Source organism: Taudactylus pleione, unplaced genomic scaffold (assembly GCF_031769625.1).
Source record: "Taudactylus pleione unplaced genomic scaffold, aTauple2 ptg000373l, whole genome shotgun sequence".
NCBI lineage: Eukaryota > Metazoa > Chordata > Amphibia > Anura > Myobatrachidae > Taudactylus > Taudactylus pleione.
The window spans coordinates 3,617,331-3,640,928 of NW_028284774.1; the positions used below are offsets into that span (position 1 = coordinate 3,617,331).

General features: G+C 43.8%; 1 protein-coding gene across 4 annotated transcripts in view; it reads left to right on the forward strand.

The window, feature by feature from the left end:
- Positions 1 to 23,598, forward strand: part of BTBD8 (BTB domain containing 8) — a 153,462-nt gene that overhangs the window by 80,945 nt on the left and 48,919 nt on the right. For all 4 annotated transcript variants that reach the window (XM_088444894.1, XM_088444895.1, XM_088444897.1 and 1 more), the window contains one exon: positions 12,721 to 12,903. In XM_088444894.1, the coding sequence (XP_088301020.1) occupies positions 12,721 to 12,903 (183 nt within the window). The remainder of the gene's footprint in view (positions 1 to 12,720; positions 12,904 to 23,598) is intronic.

Below are 23,598 nucleotides of genomic sequence, written 5' to 3' on the forward strand. Positions count from 1 at the left end.
GTGGTGTCTCTCTTTCCGGCCGACACAAGCCTGCAGAGGTGCAAAGACCTGCTGGTGAACACACTGTCAGCTGAAGCGGAACGTGACACGTCAACAGCTCCTTCTTCATTTTCTCCCGCAACTGGGGCTGCCAGGAAAAAACTTAGCTATCCTAAGCAACCCGCTGGCGGTGATGCAGGGCAGGCAGGACCAAGTTTGGACATCTGGTCCGGACTGAAGGACCTGACAACAATTTCTGACATGTCTACTGTCACTGCATATGATACTGTCACCATTGACAGAATGGTGGAGGATTACATCGGTGACAGCATCCAAGTAGGCATGTCAGAGAGTCCATACCTGTACTGGCAGGAAAAAGAGGCAATTTGGAGGCCCCTGTACAAACTGGCTCTATTTTACCTGAGTTGCCCCCCCTCCAGTGTGTACTCCGAAGAGTGTTTAGTGCAGCCGGGAACCTTGTCAGCGAAAGGCGTAGGAGGTTGCTTCCACAGAATGTGGAGAAGATGATGTTCATCAAAATGAATTATCAGCTCTTCCAGGGAGACCAGCCTCCAGAACGTACAGAGGGACCTGTGGTGGTGGATTCCAGTGGGGACGAGTTAATACTCTGTGAGGATGAGGATGTACACAACACTGAAGAGGGTGAGGAATCGGTGGATGATGAGGATGACATCTTGCCTCCGTAGAGCCAGTTTGTGCAGGGACAGATTAATTGCCAGCTTGTTTTGTGGGGGCCCAAACGAACCAATCATTTCAGCCACAGTCGTGTGGCAGACCCTGGCGCTGAAATGATTGGTTTGTTAAAGTGTGCATGTCCTGTTTATACAACATAAGGGTGGGTGGGAGGGCCCAAGGACAATTCCATCTTGCACCTCTTTTTTTTCTTTGCATTATGTACAGTTTGGGGCCTAGTTTTTCAAACTGCCATCCTGTCTGCCACTGCAGTGTCACTCCTAGATGGGTCACGTGTTTGTGCCGCCCACTCGTGTCGCTTAGCATAGTCATCCAGCTACCTCGGTGCAACCTTTTGGACATAAAAACACTATTGTGAGGTGTTCAGAATAGACTGGAAATGAGTGGAAATTAAGGTTATTGAGGTTAATAATAGCATAGGAGCAGAAAAACCTACAAATTCTGTGATTTTAGTGGTTTTTATGCTTTTTTTCAAAAAAATACAGATCCAAAACACAAAACCCAGAACCCAAAACACGGAAGGGTGGTTTTGGCAAATCAATCCAGATCCAAAACACGAAGAAAGATCCAGATCCAAAACCAGAACACAAAACACGAAAAGTGGCCGGTGCACACCCCTAATAAATAAATATATATATATATATATAGATAGATAGATATGATAAACAGCTCCTCACTTCCCTGAACATCTCTCTGGATTATATCCCAAAAAGCACTACAAAAATCCAAATAAATTTAAATCCATGTTGTTTTGGTCAGGAAACAGTTGGTATAACAATACTTTTCCTTCCTTAGTGATTAGAAAGGACTTGATTGTGAATATGTGTAGGTACACAATGTTAGATGTTTAAGTCCACTTACTCAGTTTTGGCAGAGATCTTGTTACTGGCCAGATAATAGTGCTCACTGAGACATATCTTGATGTGGTTACTCACAGTGAAGCTGATCCAACAGAGCGCCCTATTTTAATGAATAGTGGTGTGGAGCAGAGCGTCTGTAACGCGTTTCCCCGCCTTGTGTTACACCTCAGCGGCTTCCTCAGACAGAATTACTTTATTTTCATTCATAGAGTTCTTTTATAGCTCCTTAATTGAATGCTCAGTGATTAAACTAGAGCACCTGTGGTCACTGTGTGGATCGCAGGCTTAGGCTCCGCCCCTTCCGGTTTTTGCGTTCCACATGATATCACTTGTGCGTCCCAGCAGCCATATTGTTAGGCTACTTCCTGCTCTGCGTTCCACAGGAGATCTCATGTGTGTTCCAGCTGCCATATTGCTCAGCTGTTACTCCTATCTTTTCTTTCCATGGAAACCGTCTGCTACTTTTTCATAGTAGCGTTCCAGCTGGTGACATTGTGCGTTCCAGCAGTTATAACTACTAAATATTAACTTACACCTGAATTGTGACTGGTATTAAATCAAACAAATATATATATAAAATCCCTAAAATGAGGACATAACTATCTCATATAGCCTGAATATACAGCATTAAAACGATCGACAATGACATATAAGATATTAAAAATCTATATATATATAAAAATATATAGAAGATGGATAGAGGAGTATACATGAAAAGTGATATAAATAAACATACTGTATGTGTGTGTGTGTGCATATATATATATGTGTGTATATATATATGTATGTGTGTGTGTGTGTGTGTGTGTATGTATGTGTATGTATATATATATATATATATATATATATATATATATATAATTACACGCGTATATATACATATGAGGGGTTAAAAAATCTATATAGAGGGTGATATACTAGGGGTGCAAAGTAGGGGGGCATCAAGAAGAAATAGTCTATGGAGGTGGTGTTCTATACATTATTTAATTCAATTGAGTCATTAAGACATCCTGGACTCAAAGTTTTGAGACTATAGATCAGGGGTCAGGGAACTTTTTTACTTTTTACCCCAAAATATATTTAGATACGCCGACGTTACCCCTTGATTTGAAAGCAAGGGAATCATATAGTAGTGCCCCCATATAATGCCCCTGTAGTAGTGCCTTTATAGTTATGCCCCTGTAGTAGTGCCCCTGTAGTGGTGCCCCCATATAATGCCACTGTAGTAGTGCCCCTATATAATGCCCCTGTATTAGTGCCTCTATATAATGTCCCTGTAGTAGTGCCCCCATATAATGCCCCTGTAGTACCGCTTGTACAAAAACAAACACTTACCTTAATCCCCGCTGCTGCATCCGCCACCGTCCTGTCCGCCCGGCTGCTCCTCGGAACTATGGGAGAGACGTCATGATGTCTCTCCCATAGTGCGCATGGAGAGGGCCGGAAGCTGGAGTTCAGAAGAGAACTCCAGCCTCCGGCTAACGCGGCGCTGCAGGGAAGGAGCCGGGCGCCCGCTGGTAATAACATCTCAGCGGGCATCCGGTTTAGAGCCTCCCTGCGGCACAGCCGGGCATGCATATGAATCATTCAGAATGATTCATATGCATGCCCGGCTGTCCGTCCATTACCCCCAGGAATTTCATTTTTACCCCATGGTCGGTCATTTACCCTTGTTGCCGACCGCTGCTATAGATCCAGGAGGCCTCTCTCTTTTACACAATCTATCTATCGCCACCTCTCAGTGCTTTTAACCTGTTCGATTTGCTTTAATTTTAATTTGACCTATACTGCCTTTCTGACAACAGTCATATGTCTATAAATAAAGTTTGTTCTGGAATTCATCAGTATATATCTTGTGTGTTCCATAAACCTGATATGTAGGATTTCATCGATGCGGCAAGACAGGTTGTTTCACGTGCAAGAGTGCTAATAGGAAAACAGTTGATTTTGACTCACACATGTAACACAGGAGAAATTCTTGATCAAGAGTTTTCTTGGCTGATGGTCAGACTGTTATCTATGTCATGGACTGTTGGTGCGGCCTGCAATATGTAAGTCGCACCACCAGGAAATTACATATCAGGTTTATGGAACACAAAAGATGTATACTGATGAATTCCATAACAAACTTTCTGTATAGACATATGACTGATTGTCAGAAAGGCAGTATAGGTCAAATTAAAATTAAGGCAATCGTACAGGTTAAAATTACTATGAGAGGCGGCGATAGATACAATAGATTGTGTAAAAGAGAGGCCTTCTGGATCTATAGTCTCAAAACTTTGAGTCCAGGAGGTCTTAATGACTCAATTGAATTGAATTAAATAATGTATAGAACACCACCTCCATAGACTGTATTTCTTCTTGATGCACCCCTCCTTTGCCCCCCCTTTTAATGAGATACTTTGGGATATAGTATATTACACTCTATATAGATTTTTTTAACCACTTATATATGTGTGTATAGATATAGAGAGATATAATATATATATATATATATATATATATATATACACACACACACACACACACGTATATTTATAGTACTTTTCATGTATACTCCTGTAACCATCTTCTATATATTTTTTATGTCATTGTCGATCTTTTTAAATGCTGTATATTCAGGCTATCTGAGATAGTTATGTCCTCATTTTAGGTATTGTGTATATATATTTGTTTGATTTAATACCAGTCACAATTCAGGTGTAAGTTAATAATTTGTGCGTTCCAGCAGGTATAACTACTATGTCACCAGCTGGAACGCTATTATGAAAAAGTAGCAGACTGTTTCCATGGAAAGAAAAGATAGGAGTAACAGCTGAGCAATATGGCAGCTGGAACGCACAAGAGATCTCCTGTGGAACGCAGAGCAGGAAGTAGCCTAACAATATGGCTGCTGGGACGCACAAGTGATATCATGTGGAACGCAAAAACCACAGTGACCACAGGTGCTCTAGTTTAATCACTGAGCATTCAATTAAGGAGCTATAAAAGAACCCTATGAATGAAAATAAAGTAATTCTGTCTGAGGAAGCCGCTGAGGTGTACCACAAGGCGGGGAAACGCGTTACAGACGCTCTGCTCCACACCACTATTCATTAAATAGGGCGCTCTGTTGGATCAACTTCACTGTGAGTAACCACATCAAGATATGTCTCAGTGAGCACTATTATCTGGGCAGTAACAAGATCTCTGCCAAACATCTGTTTACAAGGCAGGTGCAAGGATAGCTGAGATTGTTTTACCTGGCTGAGCACACATATCCCATCTAAGGGAGATGGGAGGATTGTTATCTTTCCATAAGAAATGTCCCAACTAATTAAGTGGACTTAAACATCTAACATTGTGTACCTACACATATTCACAATCAAGTCCTTTCTAATCACTAAGGAAGGAAAAGTATTGTTATACCAACTGGTTCCTGACCAAAACAACATGGATTTAAATTTATTTTGATTTTTGTAGTGCTTTTTGGGATATAATCCAGAGAGACGTCCAGTGAAGTGTGGAGCTGTTTCAGATATATGTCCCATGTCCTGATGACGGGGGATGGACTCCGAAACGTTGTCATACTAATGCAATAAAGCATTAGATCTTTTTTCACGATTATTCAGTCTGCGAGTGCCACTCTGTTTATTTGGCTAGGGCGAGCACCACAGCGAGATATAAGTTGCTCATGAATGAGGAGTGCCGGTAAAATGGATTTTTTTTTATATATATATATATATATTTATTTATTTATTTTACTGGAGATGCTGGCAGCTTGCTAATATTTCTGCTGCTTCATAACCACATGCTCAGATACAAACCTGATATTCTAGAAGTATATTTTATAATATTATTCATGCAATTTCTTTTGTGTCTTACTTTTGTGTGTTTTTATCTATGGCCATTTGTATGTATTATTAAATTGTATTTAAAACAACCCATGCCAAAGGGCCTCCAATCAGCAGCGCTTTTTATTATTCCTTTCTTTTAGTTCTTACTATCAATTACCTCTGCTAAGAAGCTGCAGCATAGTTTGGTTTAGTAGGATTGATATCGCCATGTTTTGACCAGACACCAAGGTGTGCGTATTTTTGTGTTTTCTGACTGTATTAGTTGTAATCTGACATCTCGTGAGTCAGTTCGAACACCGGCTAGGCTGCTCATGGCAAAGCGACGTGAATTATCCGAGTCCGTATGGGGCATTATAGTGGGTCCCCGACAGATGGGATATTCCATTTTCGATGTTGTGCGGACATTCAAGATTCCTTGATCTACAGTGTCACGTGTGTACTGGAAATACCTCATGGAAGGCAGTAACACCAACCATTGACAGCGCCGTGGCAGACCACGGATGCTTTAATAATCGTGACCATCGGCGTCTGGCCAGAATTGTCCATGGTAACAGACAAATGACACTGGCTCGAATTACATCCACATTCAATGCAGGAGGTACCAGATTCATATCCAGCAGGTCAGTGCAGTGTTCTTTAGCTTCAATGGGACATGGGAGCAGAAGACCCACCAGAGTGCATCCGTTAACACTACATCATTAGACACAGCGCCTCACCTGGGCTTTTGATGACGCTAATTGGACACTGGTGAACTAGCAACATGTGGCGCTGTCCAATAAGTCACTGTTCCATCAAATATAGGATCACCCACTTATATTTATAAATGCAAGTACTAAAACATTTATTTTCTACAAGTGATGTCCTCATATCCGGCTACACAAAAATGTGCAATTTACCTCTGATGCACATTGAACCTGTCGTAAAATCCAAGAATACTTGAAAGAACATACACGATCTAACTAGTGCGTTCACCGGTATTCAGATTCCTGATCCCCCCCCCCTCTACTCCCTGCTTGCCTGACTTATCCCTCATGTCTACTGCCCGACTCAAAACCCATAAAACATGTATTAAATGTGTCCAAATTTCAAATCTCCTCTCTCTGGAAAGCAGTTGCTATCTCCTCTTAACCACGATCAACTCCATGTGCTCAGTGTTACGAATGGAACATTGCATGACATCCCTGAGCACTTTGTGAAGGTTTGGATGCACTGGACGTTATAGACCCCCATCTGGTTACTACACGATTACTTAAAATGTGATTTCTTCTTCGGGTTCCATAGGGTCCACAGGAACTACCTTGGGATATATAGTTGGATATAATCCAGTGCACCAAACAGCAAAGCTTTGGAGCTCCCAGCATGCACTGGTCCCCCTCCCTGTATACCCCAGCCACAGGCATTCAGTTGTTTCATTTGGGGTGGACAGATGCACCTGCTTGAACAGTGGGACTGCACAGGCAGTCCCAAGCTTTTTTTCTTTCTTTAGAGTTTAGTGGTGCAGGCGCCGTATACGGCGCCTGCACTGCGACTCCTACTACCTCTGCCGAGCCGGCAACACCAGCATCTGCCTTGTGCCACTAGGTTTCCGGCAGACCTCAGCTGGGCTAGATAGCGGCTTGGCTGGGGCTGCGATCGGGGTAATGGAGAAGAAGTTAAGGTGCGCTGAAGCAGTCCCTTACCTCCGGTAAGAGACGCATCGGTGGTCGGGCTGTGTGTGCAGGATGACTCCACTATATGGCCGGGGCCTTATTGTCTGTTGCTGGGGATGCGGGGGGCAGGACGCGCTAGAGTGCACTAGTCTGCGTCTTGCCGCCTTGTAGTGCAGCAAACCTGGCTGATCGAGAATCACAGCCTAGGGGAGATAGACACTTCCCCGGCCTCCTCCCACCAGACACAAACTTCTGGTGGGAACTCCGGTGTCTGGTATAAAAGGCCCGCCTCGTGGTGGAGACGTGCAGTCAGCATTGTTGGAGTGCGCTGCAACAGTGTTCTCTGAGGCTGGTTTGTCTCCCTATATCCCTCTCCGTCAGGTTTGGCATATAGTGTGCTCTATTTTCTACCATCCCCCTGCTGGGGATGGCTAGTTGGTCAGAGTTAAAATTTGCTGTATTTTCATGCATTGTATGTGACTGTATGCTAGCTTACTGCTGCTTGTACACTACCTGTTGCTTTCAAGCTATCACTGTGCTTCTCATCCATCTGGCTGTGTGTGTGTGGGGGGGGGGGGGGTGTCATTGATACAAAAGTCACATTGTTGCATGTACACAGTGTACCTTTTAAACTTTGATATATATCATGTCTGAAGGTAATAAACAGGATGGGAGATGGAATATGTCAGATCAGGATGTGGATGGAATGGAATCGCTATGTAATACCGCCGGCCGCATGGCCGGCAGTTCGAATCCTGGCAGCGTCAGGCCGTCAGAGGAACAGATCCAGGCAGCGGCAGCCTGACAGCGCTGGAAATACCGATCGTCCCCAGGTAAGTACTAACTAACCTAACCTACAACCCTAACCCTCCCTTAGGAGTGCCTAACAGTTTACTCAGGCCTGGCCTCAGACTTCAATAGATGCCTGGGTACAAGAGCTGGTCTCTCAGGGGTATACCACCAAGTTTCACAGGCAACCCCCTCAAAGGTTTGTGGGTATAACCCTTCCTATAGACCCGGTCAGGGCTGCGGCTACCGGGAGTCTATTGGGGGCCCTGCTGGCATCGGGTGTTATAGTTCCTGTGATGCAACAGGGAAGGGGGGGGTATTACTCAATTGTTTTTATAATTCAAAACCCCAATGGTCACACCGCCCAATATTGAATCTGAAATCTCTCAACAGATTTATCAAAGTACCCAAATTTCGTATGGAAACTTTTGCAGACAATTGTATTGGCAATGGAGCCTGGGGACTTCATAGTCTCCCTAGATATACAAGATACATATCTGCATGTCCCGATTACAAAATCTCGCCAAGCCTTTCTCAGGTTGGAAGTAGATCAACAACACTATCAGTTTCAGGCTTTACCCTTCGGGCTGGCCATAGCTCCCCGGGTATTCACCAAGAAAATGGCCCATCTCAGACAACAGGGAGTCAGGATACTGCCATATCTAGATGACCTCCTGATATTGGCACAATCGCAGGAGATGTTGCAAGGCCATCTGCAAATGACCATTGTCTGCCTACAAGAGCATGGATGGATAATCAATTAGAAGAAGTCGTCACTCTCTCCAACCCAGCAATTGGTGCACTTAGGGGCATGGCTGGACCCTCTGGGACAGAGGATTCTTCTCCCAGAAGACAAGATTGCAACACTGCAGACTCAGGTGCACAAGCTTCTTTGCAAACAATCAGTGTCAGTACACTTGGCGATGCAGGTGCTGGGCTCCATGGGAGCCACATTCGGTATGGTGGCTTATGCCCAGTTCCACTCCAGGTCCCTACAGTTGTGGATCCTGGCCCAGTGGGATGGCCAGTATCATCGGATAAAAACCCAGATGGTACACATCTCGCCGGAGGTTCGTGGCTGGAGATATCGCATTTAAACAGGGTCGTCCGTTATGGATCCCAGGAATGGGTACTTCTCACCACGGACGCCAGTCTACGAGGATGGGGAGCAGTGACTGGTCATCATACCTTTCAGGGAAGGTGGACAGACCAAGAAAGTCATTTACCGATAAACATATTGGAGCTTCGGGCAGTGTACAAAGCCCTCATATTGGCACAGGACCTTCTAAAAAGCAGGCCTGTACAGATTCCGTCCGACAATGCGACAACAGTGGCCTATATAAACCATCAGGGATGTACACGAAGTCCAGCAGCCATTAGAGAAGTGTTAAGGATTTTGCTATGGGCAGAATACCATCTGCCAGCAATATCTGCAATTTTCATCCCAGGTGTGCTCAACTGGGAAGCGGACTTCCTAAGTCGCCAGGACATACATGCCGTAGAATGGGCTCTTCATCCGGAGGTATTTCATATCCTGGTGGACAGGTAGGAGATACCAGACGTAGACCTCATGTCCTCTCGTCACAACCACAAGGTCCCCAGGTAAGGGTCCAGGACAATAGACCCCTCAGCAGCCTTTGTGGATGCCCTGACGGTTAGGTGGGACTTCAGGTTGGCATATCTGTTTCCGCCAATCTCCCTCCTGCCAAGAGTCGTCAGAAAATTCAAACAAGAAGGCGCCAGGATGATTCTAATAGCTCCTGCCTGGCCCAGGAGGCATTGGTTCTCTGATCTGTAACGTCTGTCAATAGACAGGCCATTTCCTCTGCCCCTGCAGCAGGACCTGTTAATGCAGGGTCACTTCCTATACCGGGATTTACCTCGACTGGCTTTGACGGCTTGGCTCTTGAGTCTTCCGTTTTAAAGGCCATATTTTCTCCCTCGGTGATGCAGACAATGCTGAGTGCCAGAAAGCCAGTTTCAGCTCGCATTTATCACAGGATTTGCCGGTCATATTTTTGTGGTGTACTAACAAAAAATATGACCCTAAGATATTTAAGGTATCCAGGATACTTGGTTTTCTCCAAGCCGGATTAGAATTAAGTCTTCGCCTAGCTACCTTAAGAGTATAGGTTTCGGCTTTGACTGTTTTGTTCAAGCACAAAATTGCATCTCTGTGGATGTTAGAACATTCATGCAGGGAGTATTGCGGCTGCAACCTTCTTTCCTCCCACCTGTGGCACCATGGGAATTGTCTTTTGGTTCTCAGGGCTCTGCAGACTTATCCCTTTGAACCTCTGGATAAATTGGACTTAAGATGGTTGACGGCGAAGAAGCTGTTTCTCCTAGTCTTGTCGCTCTCCATATTTGGTGTTCCATCCAAATAGAGCTGTCCTCCATACTAAGGCGGGTTATCTTCCAAAGGTTGTTTCCCGTTTTCATATTAACAAGGAAATTGTAGTCCCAGCCTTTAAGTCTTCTGATTTATCTTCAGGTGAGGCTTCCCTTGATGTGGTTCGAGCCCTCCGGATATACGTGGATCGGACCAAATCCCTCAGGAAGTCGGATGCACTCTGTTATATGGTTTCACAAAAGAGGTTGGCCAGCAAACAAACCATCCTTGTCTCGCTGGCTTCGTATGACCATCTCTAAGGTCTATACTCAGGCTGCACTTCCTGTTCCTAACAAGGTGACAGCCCATTCCACTCCAGTCTGTCGAACCATTGTGGGCGGTAAGACAGGGGGCCTCTGCGGAACAGCTCTGCTAGGCAGCCACCTGGTCTTCCGTGAGCACATTCATAAAGTTCTATGCTTTTGATACGTATGCCTCCCAGGATGCTACCTTTTGGATAGCGGATTCTCCTATCTGCTCAGGAGCGTCCCCATCCCTAAAGGAAACTGCTTTAGGACGTCCCAAGGTAGTTCCTGTGGACCCTATGGAACCCGAAGAAGAAATACAAAATTATGGTATAACATACCTTTTTGATAATTCTTTTTCTTTTGAGGTCCTTAGGGTCCACAGGACACCCACCCTGATGCACCTGACCTCAGATGGACTTGTTCTTAAACTTTGTATCACAGATTCCCTCTTCACTTGTTGAGTGTTCTGGTGAAATTTTTCTTCCTTCTCCTCGCTCTGCCTCTTGCAAAAGGCTTGGTCACAAACAGAATGCCTGTGGCTGGGGGCGAGGTATATAGGGAGGGGACCAGTGCATGCTGGGAGCTCCAAAGCTTTGCTGTTTGGTGCATTGGATTCTATCCAACTATATATCCCAAGGTCGTTCCTGTGGACCCTATGATACTCGAAGAAAAAGAATTATCAAAAGGTATGTTATACCATAATTTTGTATTTCTCACTATTACCTTAGTACAGCGACTGCTCCCTTCTCCTCTCCCCCTGGACATGCACTTGTTAGACTGTTCTATTATCTGCTGTACTGACTATATATTATAGCCAGTACAGTGGAGTTGGAAACTGAGGATATGGGGGAGGGAACATATGAGCAGACGAGCACTGGGAAGGGCTACATGTACTGTATATACACTGTAAATTGATGAGCCATCAGTATGTGCATGCCTGACCTCGAGTCGTGAGCGATAGGTCAGAACAGCACAGTCTTTTCTGACAGACGAAAAGACGGCCTGCAGGGACAGCTTGTTAACTCAACCACTATCCCCGATAAGTTTTTTGCTGCATAGCATGGAGAAGTTGGTTACAATTGATAATAATCGTGACGATGTTGGCCGACAATATGAGAGCCAATATTGCAATTATTTCTAAATAAACCCCCATATTCTTTACACATTGCATAAATGTAAGCGCTGAGTGTTGGTCTTTGATATTTGTAACCTTTTTATTTGTTGAAATCTAAAATAAAAATTAATGGTTTTAAAAGGTTTACATATTCTCTGCAATATAAATGATAAACTGTCCATCTATGTATTTATTTAATCTGTTATTGATTACTCTAAATTCTAATAACAGAGGGGGGGAATAATTCTAAGGTCAGATTAACACAATAATACAGAATTCTGAAAGGTTCACAGTCACCTATGTATGCTTTACTATACTGATCTATATGAGATCATCTACAATTGTTCCTCATCCCCTGTAGTGCCTACACTGAGCGATATGTCGTTCAGTGCATGCACCCTCCCTCATCCCCGAACATGCCCAATCTGTCGTTATCGTCAGATTGACCGGCATTGGCGTTCAGGCGATGATTGAGGTTGAAAACGACCAGTGGGAGCGCGCATCGCTGGTCGTTTTTGACATATTCATGCCTGATTTGTGAACGATTAATGAGCGATTTAACGATGTTATCGTTCAATCGCTCATTTTAATCACATATTGGATACGCAGCTTAAGTCGCCTGCAGGACATGCTGTTATGGTCATGGTTTAGCTGGTTGCTTACACATTTATTGGTGGGATAAGGATAGGTCACTCTTGATTTTTACTGAGGTTCATTTTGAATTAAAGTACACTTAATTTTAAATAAATTCTTGAATGTATGTCAAATTGCTGTAGGTTTTTTCCTATTTTTTTTTTTTTGTAAGCAATTTGATAATTGACATGCAACATAAGTGAGGTGAACATGTTTATCTCTAACCATGGTTAAGAGACACTAATAAGTGTGCTGTGTGTCAGGTATGTGTTTTCCGCTATCTGTTAAGTGGTCTTTTGAGTCTATTTTGTTAGACAACCTGCTATTATTCATGTCAACACTTCTGTAGCGACACACTTAGTGCCCACAGCAATAGCTACTGAGGCTGACATTCCAGTCTGTGTACACAATACATCAGAGTGTATAAACCTAACATTTTCATTTTATATTTCATGCAGAATTCCCTCCCCTCTCTGACTGACACAATAACCTTTGTTCTCCAGTCCTACAGGAATGCAGCCCATCTGTTAATGGAAAGCGACAGGCTGATCAGCAGCCTTCCTGGGGTAAAGTGGGCAGAAAAGGCAAGGAGTCTGGCATCTGAACTGCAGGAAGAATGTGTGAGGTTTATGGTGACAAACTTCTCACAGATCATAAGAAGTGAAAGTTTTTCTCATTTATTACAGGTAAAGTGACTGTTTCCTTTCTGATCTTGGTATTTGTCAAGGAGTTTGCATACTCTAACCTAATGCCGATCAATTTCCCCACAGGATAGCAACAGTTATTGTATAGCAACAGTAGGGAACAAGAGTAGTAGTAGTCACTGACACTTTCCAACACTGGAGGATTTCTACCACCCTAAACATACACGCTGCTAATACAGGAAGTGTGTTTTAAATGGAACTCCTGATACATGGGTAACAGCTGCAGATGTGTCCTAATACACTCTTGCTATGGTCACGGCAAACGGCCCACGTGACTCTGCTTATGGAAAGTTTGTCTCTTGCTGCTTTTCTGCCTGAAAATGCAACTTGGTTGCACCAGGAGATTACACTGAATTAATTTGATATGTGTGAGTCTGAATCTGTATATGGAGTGCTATGATGCAGTGCCCGCGGCTGTTGTGCTTTGTATTCAGGTGCACACAGATATACCAGTGTCGCATAGCAAATTAATCAGTGCAGTTTTCAGACAAAAAAGGCGCAGAAAAGACACTTGGCGCAAGCAGAGTTGCACAGGGCCTAGCGGCTCACTCACGCCAGACATCTGGCGCCGCATGGCGTATTGAGGCTTGGTGTATGAGGACACATCTGTACTCTACACAACATTCAACTTTCCACTCAGTAGTGCGCTCTATTTTATATAGCCTGTCACTTCCCCATAAGACTATAAATCACACTTCTCCCTGCTGCCTCTACCTGAGAGGGGGCCTGAGTCAGATAGGTAAAGGTAGATGGCCTGCATCCATCATCCAGACAAAAACTACCCCTCAACTCAGACAGAAACTGATTTGACCTATGCGCAAAATGATCCATTTAAGGAAAGTACGTAGCATAAATGTGACAAATTGCATTTATTGGCTGTCCACATTTAGCTGTTTTTATTAACTTGTGGTGATCTCCTTAAGGTTGTATACATAGAAAATGTATTCCTCTGTGGTGCCCGGTCTTGCTCATTGCAACCATTGTTCCTGTGGCTCCTCCATTGGTGGTGTGGGGAAGTGTGAGCCATAGGACCAACCGCATGCCAAATTGAGATTACTGTTTGTGATTGGTCCTTACAGTCACATCCCTCCCTTGCAGCCATTTAGTGTTTGTATTACAGAACAGTCAGAACCCCAGATAAAATGGATGTACTGTGTAGGCTAAGTGTAGGGGACAGTTTAGAAAAATATATTCTCAGTTTATAATGCAACTTTAAAATGCTATGTACATGGTTGCAAAAAAGTTGGTAATTTTCTGCTTGAAGTAAGCACTGGTTTCACATGCTGCCCAATCACAGCTGTGTTGGCCATATAAACACACACACACTCTGCAGTTATGGGTCCAATTCCTGACTAAGGGTGTGGAGTTTGTATGTTCTCCACATGTTTCCACCAGTTGCTCATTTCCTCCCATACTCCAAAAATAAACTAGTAGGTTAATTGGCTCCTGTTAACCTGTGTGTGTGTGTGTGTGTGTATGTGTATGTGTTAGGGAATATAGGGGGAGATTTAATAAAGCTTGGAGAGAGAGAAAATTGGAGATAAATAGCACCAACCAATCAGCTCCTGTCACTTTACAGGCTGTGTTTGAAAAATGACAGCTGCTGCTTGGTTGGTTCTATTTATCTCCAGTTTTATCTCTCTCCAAGCTTTATTAAATCTCCCCCATAGATTGTAAACGCTGCTGGGGCAGAGATTGATGTGAATTACTGAAATATTCTCTGTAAAATGTGCAGTGTAAAGGGGCCTATCCATTAGCAGATAAATTGAACGATATATCGTTCAATTTATCTGCTAATGGATAGGCCCTGAACGATGACAAATACGCACTCGCGAGGCCGATAATTTAATCTTTCATCTCTCCAACATGTTGGTCAATTATCGCATATTGCTGCCAGATGTTAGAAATATCTGGCAGTTTATATGCGGTGAACGACGAAAGATATTAGCAGCAGATTCCCCTGCGCTGCAGAGAGAAAACGCCACTCCCTGAATGATGTCATGCAATATCATTTATCGTTTGTCTTTTGCCAAAAATGTCATGTACATGACAGATATCGTTCAGCACAGCCACCGGAATTTTCAATAGAGATCTTTTGTCTTCCATCTTTCAGAAAAACATCTGCTAATGGATAGGCCCCTTAATGTGTGTGCTCTATAGAATAATTGATAATAATAATCATAGTCATCGACTTTTGGATTTGTGGCATAAATAAAGTACTATTGAGGTCTTTGTTATTGCTGGTCGTAACCCTCACAAACAGCCATTTTGTTTGATATAATCTCTCTGTGTGACCATCTGAACTCACATTGAAGATATAAAGATGGTCTATGGATTTTAGTGTTATTAAAATGTTAGCATAAGAAATGATTCAACTGACTAATAATAATTGTCATATTGCTCACAGATATTCATTTGTTACCAGTCGGGTGCCCGCTGGTAACAAAATCTCAGTGGGCACCCAGCAAATGGAATAGGCAGCACCTCTGGAAAATGGGTTTAAAGTAGTGGGCCTGGTATTTTGGGGGGCTGTATGGATGGGACAGGTGTTTTAAACACTGCAGGTGGCTGCAGCAGGTGTATTTTTTTTTTTTTAACAACATTTTTGGAAAGTGCACTTTATAGACACAAAAATATACTTGCACCCATTTTAATGCACCACATTTCCAGCAGTTATTTTCTCCAAAAAATACTTCTTTTTATCATTTTTCAACTCATACACATATACCTGCCAATTGACACAATTTAAGAACGCAAAATACTTTTATTACAGCCATTAATACACTTCTATATTGATTTCCTATGTCATTTAGGCTGATTTCCCAAAATGTGGAGACATTTTCGCAGGTTTCGCCATGAAAAATTATCGCACGTATGCGTTTTTGCCTATTTCGCAATTGGATATGGTGAAAAATGGGAGCGTGCATTGCTGGAATAGGCGAAAAATATCGCACCAAAACTGGCGATAAGTGCGATAAATTCGCCAGCGATAATTTATAGCGTTAAATTGAATCCAGCTCATAGTGCCCCTGATTCACATTACACCACATAGTGTCACTTATTCACTTTACAACACACAGTAGTGCCCCTTACACACAATGCCCACAGTAGTGCCCCTTATACACATAATGACCACAGTAGTAGTTCACCTTATACAATGTCCACTGTAGTTGTGCCCCTTATGCAATGCCCCCAGTATCAGTGCCCCTTATGCAGTCCACCCAGTATTAGTGCCCCTTATGCAGTTCCCCCAGTATTCGTGCTCCAGTAGTAGTGTCCCTTATGCAGTGCCCGTAGTGCCCTATACACATAAAGACACAACACTATACTTACCTGAATCCCCGCTCCTGCACCCTCTGCCATCCTACTGCTTCTCCCACTCAGCACCATGTCGTCTCTCACTTCCCCCACTGCAGGAGCCAGAAGGCAGAGCTCAGGAGTGAGCTCCAGTGTCTGGCTGGCACTGCAGGGAAGGAGCTGCCAGATGCCCGCTGGTAACAAAATCTCAGTGGGCACCCGGCAAAGGGAGTAGGCAGCAGCGGCACCTCTTCAGCCCGGCGGCGCAGGGCCAGCTAAGCGCATTGTGCCAGCCCTAGGTGCAGCAGCGAATAAGAATCTGCCTGACTCTTATTGGCTGCTCTTGGATGTCCACCACGATTGACCGGTCACGTGTCCACCGTCGATCGCAATCCGCGTTTTGGCCACCCCTGCTCTATACCATCTTTTGTCACGCTCTGGAGTAATTAAACTTTCCAATGATATGGCTGGTGGTCAGTATGAGGTTTCTAAAGATATTGGCTTTTTGCTCATTTTCTCTCTTATTAGACAATAAGGAAAAATGTATTGTCCCCTCTATAAATGTTTAGCAATATCTTCTGTTAAGGTGTTTCCACCATAATATAATCTGTATACTTCTCGCTGCACTGTGATCTCTCTGCCTAAGTCAGGCCTTAATACCAAGCATAAGGAGTCTGTCTTCAAGTGTACACAATGGGCAAACGGGATGTAGTTAGATTCCTGGCGGACGGGATCCCGGACGTCTATATAACGACACCGGAATCCTGCCACCCACCATAATGCTGACGCTGAAATCCTGAAGGAGATCAGGATACCGGTGTCAGCATCCCAACCCCCGCCATCCTGATCGTCAAGAGCCAGGTAGGAGATTAGGATTAGGCACCACTAAAGAAGAGTTAGGGGGGGGGCAGTGATGGGTTAGGTTACTTACGATCCCCAGTCAGGATTGTAAATCTTCGGCCTTCCGGCATCGGTATGAGAACCGGTGGCCATTCAGCCGTTGGTATTTCATACCGATTCCCGCCAAACTAAGGACCTCGCTTATACTCCATGTTAATTGTTTATCAAATATATTTTGACCATCAGTAATTTTAGTGGTTATAGTGTGCACTGCATTCTTTTTTTTTCCCCGCATGGTACTACAAGTCTTAGCATGGTAGCCAGTGATCGCACTGAGCGAAAACAATTGTGGGTCCAAGGGACCCATAACTTGAAAAATTTGGGGTCCTACTCCACTGTTTTTGGATCCCATCACATATTATGGGGGGGGGGGGAGCAGGCAGTAGTTGGGACAGTGCTGGGGGCAGGTAACAGTTGGGCTAGAGGGGGTTAAGGGTAAGCAACAGTTGGGGTATAGCTTGAGGATAAAGGCTGTGAGAAGTTGGGGTAGAGCTGGGACTAGAGGGTAGTTAGGGCAGGCAGAGCTGGAGGTAGGGAGGGGTAAGAGCAGACAACAGTTGTGACTGTGCTTGGAGCAAGGAGGGGGCTAGGGCAGGTATTGCTGAGGGTAAGAAGGGGGCAAGGGTAGATAGCAGCTGGAACAGTACTGGGGCAATGAAGAGGTTAGGGACAGCCAGTGCTGGGGTCAAGGTGGTGGGTGCACACAGTTAACAGTCAGGGTAAATGGAAATATACACAGTTTTGCAGTTGGGCCTAGGGAAGGAATGCACACAGTTACAGTCAGAGGATAAACACAGTTACACAGTCAGGATTAGGGGGGCTGCACACAGTTACACAGTCAGGATTAGGGAGCTGTACACAGTCAGGGTTAGAGGGGATGCACACAGTTACACAGTCGGGCTAGGGAAGGAATGCACACAGTTACACAGTCAGGGTTAGGATGGATGCTCACAGTTACACAGTCAGGGAGGGTTAGGGGGATGTACACAGTCAGAATTAAGGGGGGACACTACACAATGACAGTAAGTTGTAAGTGATTGACCTGTCTGAGCTCGGGGTCTCCTCTCTGTCACTTGCTGTCAGAGCTTGGTATCGCGGGAGCACATCCCTGTATACGCCGAGAGTCCCCCCAACAGCTCCAGACCTGAGTCCTGACCACTTTCTCTGTCTAACCGTGATGATCAGGTGGATGCAGTGTCTCTCTGTAGAACCCGTTGGCGGGTATGGAGTACGGGAGGTTCTGTCAGGTGGAAATTGGATCAGATTCTGATGGCAGGGATTGGTTGAGGAGACGCTGCCGGCAGCTATTGGTTGAGGAGACTCCACCAGCGGCGATTGGTTGAGAAGACGCTGCTGGTGGTGATTGGCGTGTCTTGCAGGACCCGCTCAGTTTTAAAAACCGGTTCCCCTACTTCCTGTAGAGTGTAAAAAAAGATAACGTAGTAGAAAAAAGTACATATTTTGCGATCACTGGTAGTACGTCTTACTATGTATAAAATTAGGATGTGGTGTCCAAACCCTCCCCCCTTTATATCTGTGTATATAATGTAAACTTGATGGCTGAGACGCATTCTGCTTGGTATTTGCACCCTTCTCATCTTCCCTTATGTGATTTTAATCAGCACAAGTTACTACATTGCTGCCTACATATTAGAATGGGCACTATTATAGGTAAGTCCTATTAGGGATGTTAGGGACCCAACTGATAGGGTTTACCTTGATGAGTTGGATGGGCAAGGTGGCAGTGAACCATGAACTGTAGCTTTTAGTGAACTTCAAAGTATTTAAGATGGTAGGAATGACCTCTAAAAGCGAAGCTTGCATCATCATTATCGTTTTATTGAAGTTTAAAACGTACAATTTCAAAGTGCAAAATCCTGAAGTACAAATTACACAAATACAAGTTTAACTTAAAGGAGGTGCAGACATGAGATTTGGAGTATAGAAGGGCCCTGCTTAAGACTAGAGAGAGACTGGAAGAGCTAACGACACAAGTTGGCATGGTAGGCCATGTTAGGGTAGTAGTTTGAGAGGTAAAGGTGAGTTTTGAGCATTAAGTAGTTTCATGACAGAGCGAAATCCAGGGCCTCCTTTTATCCAAGATCACTTTGTAACCAAATTGAAGGCAATAAGAACGAATATCAGCAAGGAGATTATGTAATGATGTCAATAGGTGAGTAAGTAATACATAATTTGTTTATAGGGAATTTTGAAATGTCTGCAATGCTAGCATCAAGAGGCTCTATGACCAAGCCAAATTTAAGAGTGCAGAGATCGGAGGCTTTTGACGCCTTTGACATGGGTTACGGCAGATAGATTGTAATAATTCACTTTTAAACCCTATATGGGCTAACGTCCAATGCATAGAATTCCATATCCAGAGAAATAAGTAAGGGGATTTCTTTTATTTGTGGCATGGATCAGTGTTAAGATCAGCAATCACTGTATTCAAAATTAAGGATTCTACTGTATTTTAGCATGCAGTCTGTCACCGATCACTCAGGTACATACTGTATACAGCTGAAATATCCCAAAACAGTATTTTCACATATATATGTACAGTATACATATATCCATATACAGTGCTTGCAGAATCAAAGGTATAATAATGGGTTATGTACAACATGCCTATAATTAAAGTTTCCTTATTCAGAGCTGCTAGTTAAATAGCCAGGATTTCACCAGATTTAGTAAGTATAGTATTCAAGGAATGGGTAGAAGGAATCCATGAAAATAATTTTTGTTCCAAAATCCACCATTAGGGGAAAATATAGCACCATACAAGATGAAAGGCACCAACAAAAGAATGAAAGACCTAAAATTAATTTATAATTTTTGTAAAAACTGAAAAAGAAGCTGATGTAACTGACCAGTGGAATCTGCCCTGTGCCTTTATAGCTCTTTGCTGATGAGTAATTCTAAAGTTTCACCTTTTTTCTCAAGTTTTCTGTATTATTGTTGTGAATACAACATGGTCGTCATGAGGGGGATTCAGTTAGCTGCGATAAGCCCAAAACCCGCAGTAACGTCTTTTTCTCAAAAGTTTTTGCCAGCTTTGTAGTAGAGTTGCCCAAAAAACAGGAGCGTGCATACATGCGAAAAGGGTTTCATTCCAATTATATCACATTAATGTAGTTAAGACTAATCACGAAAAGGGAGCCTATGTGTTAACTATTGTACCTGAGGACAAATAGGAACCAGACCTTTTTAGATTTATTAGCTACTGTAGTGAGGAGCTTCTAGACGTGCACCTGGGTCAGCTATGTGTAACGTTAAGCTCTACCAGACCAGTTTCACATGAAAGCCAGGAAAAACACACCTAGTTACATTCATGTGTTAAGAGTTAACCAGATCCCTGTCAGACAACCAGAATATTGTGTTTTCCTGGAAGTGCTGGAAAATATGAAGAGGGAAATTGAGAAAATGCTGCTTTTAGGGGTTATTTAAAAGTCCCCCACTAGACCAAGTTAGATCTGGCGCCGGGGACTGCGGCAGCGGCAATTTTTGGTGAGACCAGCACCCTCGGGGGTTAATGCAGCACAGGGGAGGGAGGTTCTCTTCCCCCCCCCCCACCCCCAGGCAGCCTGCGATCCCTCATTAAGGGCTTTCCCACTTCTGTGCTTCTCCTCCTCCTACCCTTCTCCCTATATGAGTGGCTCACTAACCATTATTTAGTTCTCTGCTGAAACTGCTTGTCTCAGGTAGTTTGGGTCTAGTCTCCCTGTGTACCTCTCCCCAGGGGCCAGGTTATACAGCGCTCAAATCCTACCAATCTATGCGCTTGTGTAGTTGATTCAGAGCCCATTGTAATTATATTTATATGTATTGTATGTGACTTGTGCTAGGTCTGCTGTGGTGATACACTTTAACTTTCTGACTGTCCGTTATTCCTACCACTGCTGTTTCTCCTTAACCCTCAACTACCAGATGTGTAGGGGTTCAATAGTACTTCACATTTACTTGTACTTGTGAAGGCTGTCACATTGCATTGATAGCTTTACACTTATTGTGTGCTATTTACTGCCCACGTCTTCTGAAGATAAGGATAAACAGGAGGCTGAGGCCCCTGTGCTGATTTACATGCAAATCCTGTCTTGCGGGCTTGTCCCTTCAGGATTCCATACAGGATGGTTTGTGTACTAATTGTTATAGATTTACTCACCAGTCCACATAATCAGCCCCGGTATATGAGCCACCCTGGGTGTCGTCCTTATCCCAGGTTATGACGCAGCTAGTGGATTGTTTATCAACTCACATGCTGCCTCCTACCATGGGGTACCCACAGCTGTTACAACCTGATAATGCCGGAATATGTAACCGTACATATTCCTTCAGCAATTCACAAATATATGCATGCTTATGTCTTTCATTATTATTTTAATTGCAATTAAGAGTACATAGAAATGATTCAGGATATATATCAGTTGTAAGTTGCAGAGGACAACATGTCGAATGGCCTCAGGCCTAGAGATGAGGTCTACCCTCTCTCTAAAGTAGGCAGGTGTGTGTCTGAAGCAACAGTTATTATTGTTTAATCTAAAGGTATAGGTGTTATTACGGAAATAGGTGTAAATTAGAACTGATGAAAACCATTTCTTCTCTAGTAAGACAGAATAATGGGTTAGTTTAATACGAACAGACTAGGAGACAGTAGGTCTCAGATCTGGCTAAACAAGGAGGGAGCTAATCAGGATAACCTTGGCCTATAAGCAGTCACCAGAATTTTGAGAACATAGAAAGGAGATTATAGGTTTTGTTATGATTAAAACATATTAATAGTGAAATGTTTAGTGCGCATGAATATTGAATTAATTAATATTCGTCGTTTTAGAATATGTCAGTAGCAGAGAGGGAAAAATTATAAAAGATTCATCAAAAAGGGGAGGGGTCGGGCAGTCGGGTTGAGCAGAAGCGATCGTAAGTAGAGAGAGTCCCGTGTCACTGGGCTGTAAGTATAAACATGGCTGACTGTCACCTTGTGAGTCTATGCTAGGCATTGCAAATAATTTTGTCACGGCTGCTGAACTTATGTTTTTTATGTTGTAAGTCTGCTTTGACAATAATACATGTATAATTAATTTGCTTTTAAGTAAAACATTGTCATTTATTTTAGAGTTGGTATTGGTGTGAATTATTTAATTTCTTCTTGTAATAAGTAAGGTTTATAAATACTATCCAAAACACCGCGTTTTCAAATGTCTGTACCCCCCTATGCATTCTCCTTGGATGGATGTTTATGCCCATCAGAATATGGCTAAAGCATCTGCCGCCTCTCAGCAAAAAGTACAGGCAGGTAGACCATTAGCCACCAAAGCACATAGGTGTACTATATTATCCTCTCAGTCTACACTGCTTTCGGATTCTCACATCATCTGAGGAGGCAGATGACGCGCAAGGTTTTCTCTCCGAGTTACACTCGGGTGAGGAGCACCGTCAATCAACAGTGGATGTTCCTGCTTTAGTGAGGGCGGTTAAATCAATCCTGAATATAGAGGATGATGAATCGGACCCTAAACCAAAAACCCTGTTGATTAAACGTCAGATGGTGGTTAAGGCTGAATTCCCTCAATCAGAACACCTCACTGAACTCATGTAGGAAGCATAAGGGTACTCCTGGCAAGTGGTTCCAGATCCCAAAGAGACTAGCATCATCATTTCTTTCTGGCGCTATTCCTAAGCCAACTATGGCTGCGACCTGGCTGGCTAAGGCTATCGAAGGATGGGCAGGGGCACTGGAAGAGAGCCTGCCATCAGACGCTACCAGGAAACAACTGGCCTATGTCTCCCATATTCAGGAAGCGGCCTCTTATTTTGGAGAAGCTGCATTGGATACTTGACACCTTGCCTCTAAGGCATCTGCGACTTCGGTAGTCGCTTGCCGGGTCCTTTGTCTACAGTCCTGGAAGGAGGACATGGGATCCAAGAAGGCACTCGAATCCTTACCCTTCTCTGGAGACAGGCTGTTCGGCGCAGAATGGACAAGATTGTAGCTACCGTGGCAGCCTCTAAATCTTGCCTCTAAGCCTAGGCTGTCCTCTTATCTGTTCTTTCGCCCCCCAGGGTAAAGCAAGAGGACAGTAGTCTTTTCCCAGGCAGTCTAGTTCGCTAAAGACCACCAGACCGCGAGTCAAGCAGCCTTGTTGGGCAGACATCCAGCTTCCAAGCCTGACAGCAAACCTTCTGCCTGGTGGAGTGGTACTCCTGCTGGGGGATCCCAGGGTGGGAGGCCGACTTCTTCAATATGCCGACTCTTGGCATCAAAAAACAGAAGCCTGGGTCAGAGAACTGGTCTGCCAGGGGTACGCATTTACTTTCTTGAGGCAATTTTTTTGTACACCCCTGTTAGACCCCACCAAGGCCCTAGCCTTCTAGGAGGCCATTCACTCCCTTCTCCGTTCAGGGGTGATAATACTGGTTCCTTTGGCTCGGAGAGGAACAGTTTTTTTATTTTTCCTCTCTTTTTGATTCAATAGCCGAATG